The sequence below is a fragment of the Lottia gigantea genome, assembly GCF_000327385.1.
Source record: "Lottia gigantea unplaced genomic scaffold LOTGIsca_134, whole genome shotgun sequence".
Classification (NCBI taxonomy): Eukaryota; Metazoa; Mollusca; class Gastropoda; family Lottiidae; genus Lottia; species Lottia gigantea.
Genome location: NW_008707502.1, coordinates 92027 through 104407, shown reverse-complemented (window position 1 = coordinate 104407; position 12381 = coordinate 92027). Strand labels below are relative to the sequence as shown.

The window sequence follows — 12381 nt, the reverse complement described above, 5'->3', positions numbered from 1 at the left end:
TGTTTAAAGAATAATATGGCTTTGATTTAACCTATTAACATATAAATTAATAAATATTTTAAATCCTCGCGCTGATTTTTAAAAATAAAAAGTTATTTCGTAAAAGTTGGACTCATAGTTTGTGTGGTATCTTAATTAGTGTTCTCTCAGTGATTAGTGTTTTCAAGTTCTTATAGTTCACTTGATTTGACCAAATTAGTCCTTTGTTGTGTTAACTAATCAAGTTAGTACCATTTTAACTACCAATGAACAGACACTTGGTTACTAATTTTAGAGATGTGCAACCATTCAATTTTATTTCAACATGTTTGAAAGAAATTGTAAATACAAGTTATAGCTCAGGCTAAAATTTTGTTCATCCTTAATTTTTTTTGTACAAAACTCTTCTAAAATCTGAAGTAAAATAGTTCCATGAAATTTGAAATCCATTAAAAATAATCTTCAATACCATTTGACAAATATGCTCATGGATTGAAGATATATTCAATAGAATAATGCTCATCATTGAGGAATGCCCATCTCTATAAAACAGCCACAAGCCCGTTAAGCCTGCATGCCTGTGCCTGTGCTTTCGTAACACTACTTACTTAACTGCAATGTTACAACCTAAAATTGATTGTATTCTACTCTGATCAGACAGAAAACTTCATCAAACATTCATAACATAGCCATAGATTTTTGTTTATAACTATACTAAAAACAGGAACAAAATAGATCTATGAAGTTTCAAATCCATTCGAAACACTCTTTTTATTGTTTAAATAATATTTAGAAAATAGTGTTTGTATTGAATATGCTCAGCATTGTGAAATGCACATCTCTATAGTACAGCCACAAACCAATAGGGTACGGATACTATTCTAGTATTGTCTGACCAGGCAGAAAACTTCATTAAACATTCATAACTACACTAAGAGATGAACTAAGCATTGTTTAAGACAGTTAACTCCCTTGGGTATTCTCCAGTCCTTTCCCTTAATTAATACCATTATGAAATGTGACAAGGTATTATTAATTTGATTTATTAACATTTTAACTTTTTCTGACTTCTTTTGTTTCAAAAGTACCAGTACTATCTCTTTTATTGTTCTTTTAGGACTTGGTATTTTGGACTATTGTTTGTAGAAAATTTTGTAATTTAATACTGTGTAGAAATATGAAGGCTGATTTTGGTCCCATTTATTAGTCATGCATTATTAGAGGGTTCCATGTGTTTCCTTATGTATTACAAGATTACCTTCTTGCAGGATGTATTTATTTCAAATATTTGTTTTGGTACTATAATATGACCAATATACAAAGATGGAGATGATCATCATATGCATTGATAGATCATCAAGCAACAAATAAGATGTTCAGGGTCCTTTCATGCTCCACTATAACTCTTCTTTGGTGTGTTCTGCTTGACATATAGCACATCTGTAGATATGAATGCTGAATGTATTCGAACATTGAATTTTGCTGTGCAGAAGGCAAAGCATAGAAAAGATAGTATATAAAAAATTTTCTGGCTTCCTGTGTTTTAGACCACATTTAGTTGCTGAAAATCATGTTTCAGTTCGAATGTCAGTAATCAATGACAAAGTTTGGATTTTGCTGGAATTTCTCACCCTAACCTTTGGTCTCTTGCACCTCATTCTGTTGTTGAAACTATTTTGTGGCATGTTTGACTTCTTTTCAACAATATTATGTCAATGAGTTAACATGTAAAATCAATTTTCACAGAGAGGTGAGGGAAATTGTCAAACACGAGCCAATCATGTTGTAAAACTCAGAATGATCATGTTTTAACATTGTCATATCAATTGTCACACTATCATAGCTAGACATAATATACGTCTTATACAAACATTGTCAGCTATTTTTTATTTTTTACCAATTTTGGAACAAAGATTCTGCTGTTCTTTCTACATGTTCATTTAGTGGTATAGAGTAACAATTTCTAAAAGGGATGCCAAGTTGATTATCTGAACAAAGGTGAAGAATGGTATATTATTAACACTGATCAACTTATATGAAGAAATTATGATAAGATTTTTGATTGGAACTCTGAAACTCAATGCAGATATATTGACAATTTTTCTGGTTTGGCGTCGAATTGACAATGAATTCAATCATGTAAATACTTTATTCTCGATGGATTCTGTTGTAGTTTACATATAGTTTTTGCCATTCCCAGATACAACTCAATGATATATTATGTGCTTTCTTTTCAAAAAAGAAATGCTGGAGAAATTTGAAATAGTTCACATAAAGACTTATATGGTTTATAATCTTTGTCCTAACACCTCTATCACAAACAAACCTTTTTCTAACACTGGTATAAATGTCTGGCGTAAAACAAATATAGGTTGGTTTGTGTACATGGTGAATAACAAAACCTTAAATAATCGACCACTTTGTCCACATTATTCAATTCAGTTGGGAGTTACACCATACATATTAATGAACAAATCTACCTCAAAAGGGATAAAACAAGTAATTTTCTGTTCTTAAAAGGTTATGGCTGACTCTGAAAGAATTAAAAATTTAAAAATTCTAATTCCAACCAGTGTACCGGTAATTGGAAAATTCAACTCTAATGCCTTCAGCTCATAAAGTACACCATCTACATGATACCCTTTATCCTGCAATTTTTTTCAGTTTAATTTAGTCTAAATTAATTTTTGAAATGCCCAATCTTCCTGTAATACAAGTTGCTAGAACAATTTTTAGCCAACATTTTTATGTCTTAAATTGCAATTTCCTTGATATAGGAGACATTCTGTTTATAATTGAATACAATACAGGGATTGTTTGAGACTGGATGTTTATAGAAATTGTCTTTAATGCCTGCAAGGGAACTATTCAATAAAGCTTTTAAAACTTACTCTTATTTTCAAACCATCACCATGTAGTTTCTTTCAGACTTTTTATTTGAAGAGTTACACTAAGATTTTAAAAGGTTTTTGATAAGAGTTGTATAATAAATGATGTCTGCAATTTAATGGCTTAAGTTCCGGTTTAAATAAGCATTATGCTAGACTGTTTAAAATATGTTTTATATTAATCTGTCAGTTCAACAAAACTTAGGCAGAGAAGCACTCAGTTTATAGACAATCTTCCTTTTATGGTATTGGCATTGCAGACGTGTGAATATTAATTGTTGACATGATTAGTTAGATTGCAGACATTGTTGACATTTTATACTGTCATGATGTAGACATTTACAGCAACATTGTAAGGTCAGTAAGGACTGCGTTATCAAATTGCAAATTGCGTAAGCACATTAAATGCTGATATATGAGACAAGGAGCTGTGGTGACTCATCTATGCTAGAGGTAGGGTGCTCAATTCTTGCATAGATCGAGATTACACCTTTGTATTTAATCTACCTGGTTTACCTCTGTAATCGATGTAGCTTCGGAGGTGATGATAGTAAGGATTAAGTTACTAATCATGAGTAGATATTGTTAAATAAATATAAAAACATTGGATTAGTGCAAAATGGCTGTCATTTTAAAATACAAACTTGCAAAAAAAGTAAAGAGGGGTGCAGGGAGGCAAAAATAAACATTCAAAGAAACTATACAAGCCAAACCTATATTATGCTGATTATGACTTGAAAAAAAGGTTAGATTGCATGTCTCTGTACACATATCTTTGCTAAGACTAGAACTATTTTCTTAAGAAAACAAAATAATAAGAATAGTAGCTTAATTACTTAAAAAAAACTGCCCAAGATAAAGAGATTTTAACAGATTTCAATTTTTATTTCAATTTAAATATTTTAGGGGAAATCGTATTTTTTTCAATGAATATTTAATACGTTGGCCGAAATGACTCATCTTTCAATTTGATTGGATCATATCTGATCAAATTCTGCCAATAAGATTTCAAAGTCTGTGACATTCAATATAGAATTTTTCTGGAATTGAAATTAGCCATTGATTTTCAGTGAAATAATTTTTTTTATCTTGTGTCACGATAATTGTGGCTTTGACATTTTTGCTGAACTCTTAAAGTATGGGATAACATGACTTTTGTCAATGACTAATTCAAATATTGAAGAAATAAAAATGGTGAACTAAGTGGGTGGATTTTGTTCGATCAAGTTTGAAATAGTTTGGAGGTGACAGTTAGCCAGCAGACAATGAGAAATAAATGTCTAGTTGGAGAGTAATTTGAGATTTAGTAGGGGAAATTTTCACGTTTACTCTCTAAACAAATCCACATTGTTTGCTTACCCTCACTTCTTCTATACCACCATTCACTAGACAGAGACTGCACCAGGCCACCAATATATATCTATATACTGCACTTCTATCATTTATTTCTTCTGATGCCTCTTTCAACATTTCTTGAAATGCGATCTCAAAGAATTCGTTTTTCTCAAACAGTGGTAGAAATGAGAAAATGCTGTGGGTTTTTTTTCTGTTGTAGACAGTAATTTGCATGATATTAAATAACAGAACAAACATCAGTTGAAATGAGTTTTAAACAAAAAATGGTAATGTGTCTTGGTGGGAAATTTGAAGTAAATAAACTCATTAGAGGAGAAAATAGGGGTAAAATGTTGACCACCTGCTAGAATGCATGTTTATTGAATTAAATAATGAAGAGTTCAATTATAAGAATATTGTAAAGATAATATTGTATGAAATGAGATATCTGATATTAAACTTTCTTGACCCTGAATCATTCTCTGAGGTTTTGACAGAATCACAGAAGACTTGGCAATGTCAGACTGACTTGAATATTATTTAGTGCAATGTAAAATTTCTCACAAGCTTTTAATTTCATTCTGATTTATTGGTGATAAGAAACTTGCACTTATTTGTGTACATTTCATTGCAATGTGACCTTGTTTTCAGGACAAATTTTACAATAAATTATTTTGTTCAAATTTTTCAAACATTAGACATAACATGTACCCTTTTATCTTTTGTAAAATATAGCTAACGTTTGTAAAATATTTTGTTGAAAAACACCCAGATATATTGTGTTATTGTCTGATGACTGTATTTGGTTTCTGTATAAAAGCCATTCAGATATTTACAGAATGTGTTGTGTAGGGGGAGTGGCAGACATTTTGGATAATCTCCAGAATCCATGTTGGTGAATTAGTTTTCGATTTGTTTAGATTGGTCAGCCATTCATTCAACTTTAGTTAGGCAGAAATCTTGACATTCTCGCCATTCAAGTAAATCTTGTGATGTTGGCCATTTTAACTATTACACATCATGCCTAGTAAACATTCAATCTTTAGATGAGAGGTTTTTTTTTCTCTGGTAGTTAAACACATTCTTGTCCTTATCAACTACACAAACTTCACAAGTCCAAATATATCTCATTGCCCAGTCTGTGTGTTTTAATGAGCTGTTTTTACTAGGGAAAGTTTGAACATGACATTAGATTCAGAGATATGGATGTAAGCATATTCCACATACATCAGAGCTACTTGAAGGGATTATAAAGAGATTTTCTGAAAATTTTATGTGTATCAGGGACACTGATACCATCTGGCTCTTGCGTTACTAAAAGTAAGCATTTTATGACATCACTATCGCAAAAGCTGATATTGATATATAAGCATCTGATTAGAAATTGGAATGGTACAAATCGATGCTATCAGTGTCTCTATACAAATGAAATTTTAAGAAAACCTCTCTACAATCCCTTTAATAATATCTAGAGATTTTTTATGTTCAGAATTTTGTGCAATGAACAGCATTTGATTACTCATAAATTTTGGTGGTTAGAAGAAAATGGTATTTGGAATGTCAATAAGTTGTTATTACAACAGTACCTTTGAAAATAAACACAGTCATTTTGTTGGTATGCCAAATTATTAGCTATTACACCATTGAAGACAACAGGGCAAACTAAAATACACACACTAGAAGTCTAAATAAATAGCCAGTATTTTGGCTCTGTGTGTCTGGAGTGTAAAAATAATCAGGCTAAAATAACCTTAACATATCCCTTCTAAACCAAGGGATTGAAGCTGGCGCCTCCAGCACATTTCAATTACCTTAATCTCTGATTCATCATTTTAAAATAAAATTTTTTAACAGTTTTTAACTGTTGATCAAGAAATTGGGAGACCAGTTTTTTGTCTCAAAATTTGGTCATCAAAGAAGAAAGCAATCATTAGTGTGCAGGTTTTTTATTGGATGATTATCATGAGTGCCTTAGATTTAAGAAAGATTTCTCTGCTTTTGAGAGTAGCTCAGACGTAGGTGTATAGACACATATTATTATATAAATATGTAATTATGAACAAATTGTTATAATCAATGGTTGGCATCTGTATTTAATAAGAATGTGTCTAGAAATTTGAAATTATTACAGATTTATACTGGCTTCATTGTATCCTGAAACTTTTTTACATTTTTACATGAAATAGTGAATGTAGCAATTATTCTTGTCATTCAAGTACCAAATCAGTACTGAGCTGAAAGGAAGAACTAACTGCAGGTTGATTGCTTCTCAATTTGTACCAGATTTCTTCAACCTGCCCTCAGGCATGAACCTCTGACTCACAAATTATTCTTTACTGGTGGTTAATCTTTTCACAAGATGGCTGCTAATATTGACCAGATTGTGTGGTTTCCGTTGAAACCTAAATGACCTAATAAATCGTAAGAAAACTAGAAAGTTATTTGCTAATATTGAAATTGTTACCAGGTTTTTGTAGAAAATGAAACACAGGGTTAAACAAATAATACTAGACTAATCATGTCTCCCATAAACATGTTGTTCTTCCAATAATCTCATTTTCAGACACCACCGCCTTTCTGCCAACTCTGTGCTTCATATTTTTGGAATCATTCTATTTTCTTTCTGTTAGAATGTAGGCTATAACAATTCTAAAATTGTGACTGACAATGTTACTGAGTTTCTATTAATGTCTGATGTATTTTGAATTTGAAGATATTTTAATGATTGTTTCTGTTGTTTCTGTTATAACTTTTGATGACCAAGGATCTGAACATTTTATAAAAACATTATAATTTCATGTTTTATTACATGAGAAGTCTAAGACAGAATTTTGTTTAGAGTCTTGCCTGTTGACCATAATTAATAATGTAATTTTAATAGCAATTATCCTGCCTCTTTTCTGCCTGTAACTGGGTTTGGGTTGGGCATCCTAATGTTTGTTATTAAAGAAAACAGTTTACAGACAATGTGGTATGATAAATTAGATTATGGCATTGTAAGTCATCCATACTTCCTTTCTACAGTCTAGTGTAGTGATTTATTCCACCATGTGTATCATCTTTCTCAATAAATCTTAATAAAACTAATTGTACTGCTGCACTACAGTAGAAAATAACTGGAAACATTCATATCTTTATAACCACATTTGTCCAACGCCTTACTTTTGGAAAATTGCAATCAAAATTTGTGAAGACTTGCAAATTTGTACTTTCGATTTCTTAATTTTTGAATGTAAAAAGTAAAATCTGACTAGAAATGTAATATAACCTCGAAAGAGTAACTTTGTAACCAGTGATACAAGACCTATATTATGATGAAATATCTCAAATTATCTCAAAGTATGTAATAATCATGGTTAAGAATGAGTTTTGAAGATTAAAACCTGACTCTATAATTTGATACCCTTTGTAACATTTGGAGAACACCCCTTTGAATAGTTATAAAGGGTCTTTTACACAGTAGATGTGGGATCTACATATAACTTACCTTTATTTCACTGTCAAGGTATCATGTACTAAGGGGTGGTGCTGCATTCTTCTTAGTTCCGCTTGCATCCTCTGGACTACCATGAATTGAAAGTTATCTTATGTAGAACTTTTTTGATATTATGAAAGATGGTTTCAAAAATACAGGAATGTGGCAAGAAATAAACTTTCAATTAAATTTGCTATTTCGATAATGAAACATGCCGTCAGCAATATTCTCTTTGTGATAATGTTTATGGAAAATATCAGTTTATTCATCGATTGAAATTGGCATGGCATCATTTTGCAATGGAAATTTTCATTCATGTATTGTTGAAAGTAAATCTTATTCAGTAAACATGTGGTTGGGGTGTAAAGAGTTTTATCACACAAGACAAGTATATAATGAATAGTTTTTCCATACCATTGCACAGAATAACAAGTAGTTATAAATCATGTCGACTCAACTTCAAGCTTCATGGGAACTTGATATTTTTTAATACAAGGAATGCTGGTAGATTGACATGGAATCTTCTCAAATTTCTCCCAGTAATATAGATGATTGTTGTATAAATATTCAAGTGGACGAAAATTACATGCCAGTTTATTCGTTTTGTTCATTGGCTCATATAGAATTAGAGAGAAGATAAAATTTAAAATCTATACACGTCAGATTGATGTGTTTTGTTGTGTAAAATTTGTTACGTCAGTTTTGTACCGATTTCTTGTAAAATGTAAAAAATATTTCTACAATGTTCAGTGGTTGAAAAATCAATCAAGCTGTAAACATTAAAATTACATAAAATAAGTTGAAATTTAGTTAGTTTATGGGAGGCCTAATGTAATTGAGATTGCATTTACAGGTCATTGATATTTGCCAAAGGATATACATGAGTTGTCTCCACATTATAATTGTCCTGGGATCTTTAATATGCTGAATGAAAAAATGCAAAGTTATCAAATTGACCTCTGACAGGATAAAGCCCTTGACCTCTAGGCTGCCAAGTAATAAACCTTCTTTCACATTTCTGTAACCTTACAGAAAGATTATAGAATGGCTTAAACACAGGTTTATAAATGAAATAAAACTGTTATTATTTCAGATATTTGCTGGCTGTGGTACACCCAGACTTGGCAGAAAGAAGAGAGAGACACAAGAATATGAATTTAATTTCGAAAGACCAAAGAAACAGCCTAAACCAACTACAGCTGCAGGAACCAATTTAGATAGACTGGTTAAGGATATAAGAGAAAAAGTAAAAACAGCCAAGGATTTCTGGCATCTATTACCATATACATTATGTAATAATGAAGATATGGCCGCAGGACCTGGTAATGAAGAAGATTGTTGGAATGGACAAGACAGGGCTAGGTATAAATCTTCATATAATTTTACATTTGACTTTGAAATACTTGTCCTGGAACTCACACCTCCATCAGAATTTCACATATTGTCCTTTTGATTTCCTTTATCTTAATTACTACATTGAATTTTTCTGGCTATCTTGATTTAAATTTTCCTTTTGTCATTTTGATCTAAATATTTCCTTGATATCTTAATCTGAATTTTCCTTGATGTCCTGATCTGAATGTTTATCTTGATCTTGAAATGACTAGCCATCTTTATATTTGATCTGTATTACCGTCTTTTTATCTTGATCTGAATTACCATCATTATATCTTGAGCTGAATTACCATCTTTATATCTTGAGCTGAATTACCATCTTTACATCTTGAGCTGAATTACCATCTTTATATCTTGAGCTGAATTACCATCTTGATCTGAATTACCATCTTGATATCCTGATCTGAATTACTATCTTGATCTGAATTACCATCTTGACCTGAATTCCTATCTTGACCTGAATTCCTATCTCGAATTTCAATCTTGATCTGAATTACCATCTTGATCTAAATATTCATCTAAAGCCTAGTGTCTTTGATGATATGGCTTTTATAGTTGATCATGAGACTTTCTGTTGAGCCAAATTAATTCAGTGACAGTTTGTGTATGGTACAATGAGTTTACTATTCATATTAAGAGTAAGAACATAAACAACCTTTATAATATAATTGGTGCAAACATATGTGAAAGTATTTAAAACAGTTGGGAGTTAGTATTTTTTAACCATCATTCCAACATTAACACAATGCTTCTAGTGTAGACTTTACTTTAATGAATTTGAACTCAAATGCACATATGATATTCCATCTAAAAATCTTTAAAAAGAAATCTTTGTGTGAACACAAATTTTGCATTTAATTTTGGTCTTATCTTCACCTCTGAGTATAGTAACATGTACATTAACAAACTGTTTCTAAACTGAAAGAATGATTAATCTTATGCTCAAGATTTCAGGGGACCTTACCTTCAGCAATGTTCTGAATTCACCATGACCAATGAATTCACCTATCTAAACTTAGGGTCCAAATTTGACACCAATCTTCTGAGAGATTTTGGAGAAATTTCATACAGTAGTGTATAGTGCCTCTCCTTCATGTCTACACATTTTAGGACACAATTGCTGCAAAAGTTGAACTTGCATTTGAATAACAACCCCATCGTCATTCAGGTGTAACACTGCTGTATGAAATTTCTTCAAAATCTATCTGTCAAATATGGGCCTTAGGATAAGAAAGGTCATTTTTCAGGGTTCATGGTTAATTTAGAAAATATTGGAACAGTAAACCTTGCTATGGCAATGAACTTTTTGATTTACCCTCAATGGTCTATAATAAACTAGCCAGGCTGATCAATTGAGTTACAAATGTCAGATTATCTTAATTATTGACTTACAGTGGAAATATTCTACATGTATATATATAATCATGTATTCTAATATTTTGTTGATCACACATGTAGCAACTTTGACTTTGAAAGACTATGTGATGATATAATATGAAGAAATCTTCTAATTATTTTGACATTCTGATAAAATTTCAAATGTATTTTATGATAAATATTGTGTTAATGATATAAGTTAATTTATAGCTATTAATATATTACTAGTAAATGTATATTTAACTTGCTGACAACCACTTATATAAACAGGGTGGTCTAAGATCAAAATTTGTACTAGAGTTTACTGGTTTTAGAAATTAAAAAACATAAGTCTGAAATTTTACATTTGAAAGACTACTGAAAGCAAATGGTGTTTAATGCCCTACTTTTCTGCCCTTATCTGCAATACCATGTAGTTTACAGAGGTGAATTTTACCTTGACAGCGGCATTATCAAGAGGTTTTTCCAAGGACCAGCTGGTAGAAAGGATCCTTAACTGTGAACCTAAGTTGTTATCCTTGTCAAATATAGTTTTTTCTTTCTTTCTTTCTTATTGAGTTAAAACTAATGAATGTATGTTTATATTGTATAGATATATACCTGATGTACAGAAGGATGGTGTTTATAATCAGATAAATAATCCAGAAGTAGAGGTTGATGTAACTAGAGCTAATAGTGTTGTTAGTAGACAAGTTATACAATTAAAACTTATTACTAGTAGATTACATAATGCTTATAATGGTCTAGATGTTGATTGGATTGATACAGGTAAGATTGTTACATGTTTACCATTTTCCATCCACTATTTTTTCTTTGATTATAGGTTTGGCTCACTCCACTTTATTCTAAAGTGTTTCTTTAAAATGGTTTGTTAATGGTGTTAAATCTAATGCAAAATTTATTATCCATACATGCAGCATTTTGTCCTTTTTGGATTATAATCAAAATACAGACTGAACTTGGTATGTTGGTAGATGACTTCTTCTGCTTGTAGAAGAAACTGGTATCACAGGCTTTAGAAGACAGAGCAGACAGAACCAGACCTTTTGAGCTATATGCATATTCCTGACTTGAATGAAGGGAAACAACTCTGTTGTGATTTATTTCAGTCAAACTTGGGCTATGACTCTCTTTTATTGATGTTGATGTTTTAAATATTTGTAACACATGTTTATGTTTATTATTTTAGAAATTGATGGCTATAGTGGAAGTGGTAGTGGTGGTGATGAGATAGATGATACCGAAAGCAGTGGCTCAGGAGTAGGATATATTGATTCTACCAACGATAATATAGATATAGATAGTAATAATCCCACATATAATACAGACAATTCAGGCAAAGATAAAAACAGAAACAGACATCATCCTGACAAAAATCGTCCACGTCCTACCGAGCGTCCTACCAAACCTAATTCAGCAGCGCCATCTATTACAATATCTTATCTCTTCTGCTCTATTGTATTTATAGTCTCTCAGTTAGTCACAAGAAGTTAATTATACCTGTTTTAACTTATGGAACGAGGAAGTGTTATGTCAATGCAATTTTAACACAAATTTTAAACCAAAGGGTTTTTTTGCCAGAAATGAAAAGTGATTCAGCATTACGCATTGAGTTATTAATGACGTTTTTTATTATCATAAAAGGGCAACTAAACTAGAATTGGCAAATTACTGATAGATTTTGCCAAAAATATTTTAATAAAGAGAAGATACTTTTAGAATATACTCAAACTATTTTAAATGATAATGAGCAATATTCATCTTAAAGACTAACTTCACTGTGCCTGTATCCAAAATGTTTTAAATATGGTGCTTTAGGCTGGACAAGTTGATTCCACAAACTATAATGGATGGATATTTGTGGATTAGTGTGTGGAGTTACAGCAAGGATGTGTATATATATTTTACTAGCAGATTATGTGTAATGATATT

At 31.2% G+C, this 12381-nt stretch overlaps 1 protein-coding gene across 1 annotated transcript; it reads left to right on the top strand.

Moving 5' to 3' along the window:
- Nucleotides 1–8902: 8902 nt before the first annotated feature.
- LOTGIDRAFT_68630 (hypothetical protein) lies at nt 8903–11216 on the top strand (the record flags this gene model as incomplete). The annotated part of the gene is made up of 2 exons (XM_009049335.1): nt 8903–9039; nt 11042–11216. Coding segments are annotated over 2 exons (312 nt in total), but the record flags the coding sequence as incomplete, so codon positions are not given.
- Nucleotides 11217–12381: the final 1165 nt, after the last annotated feature.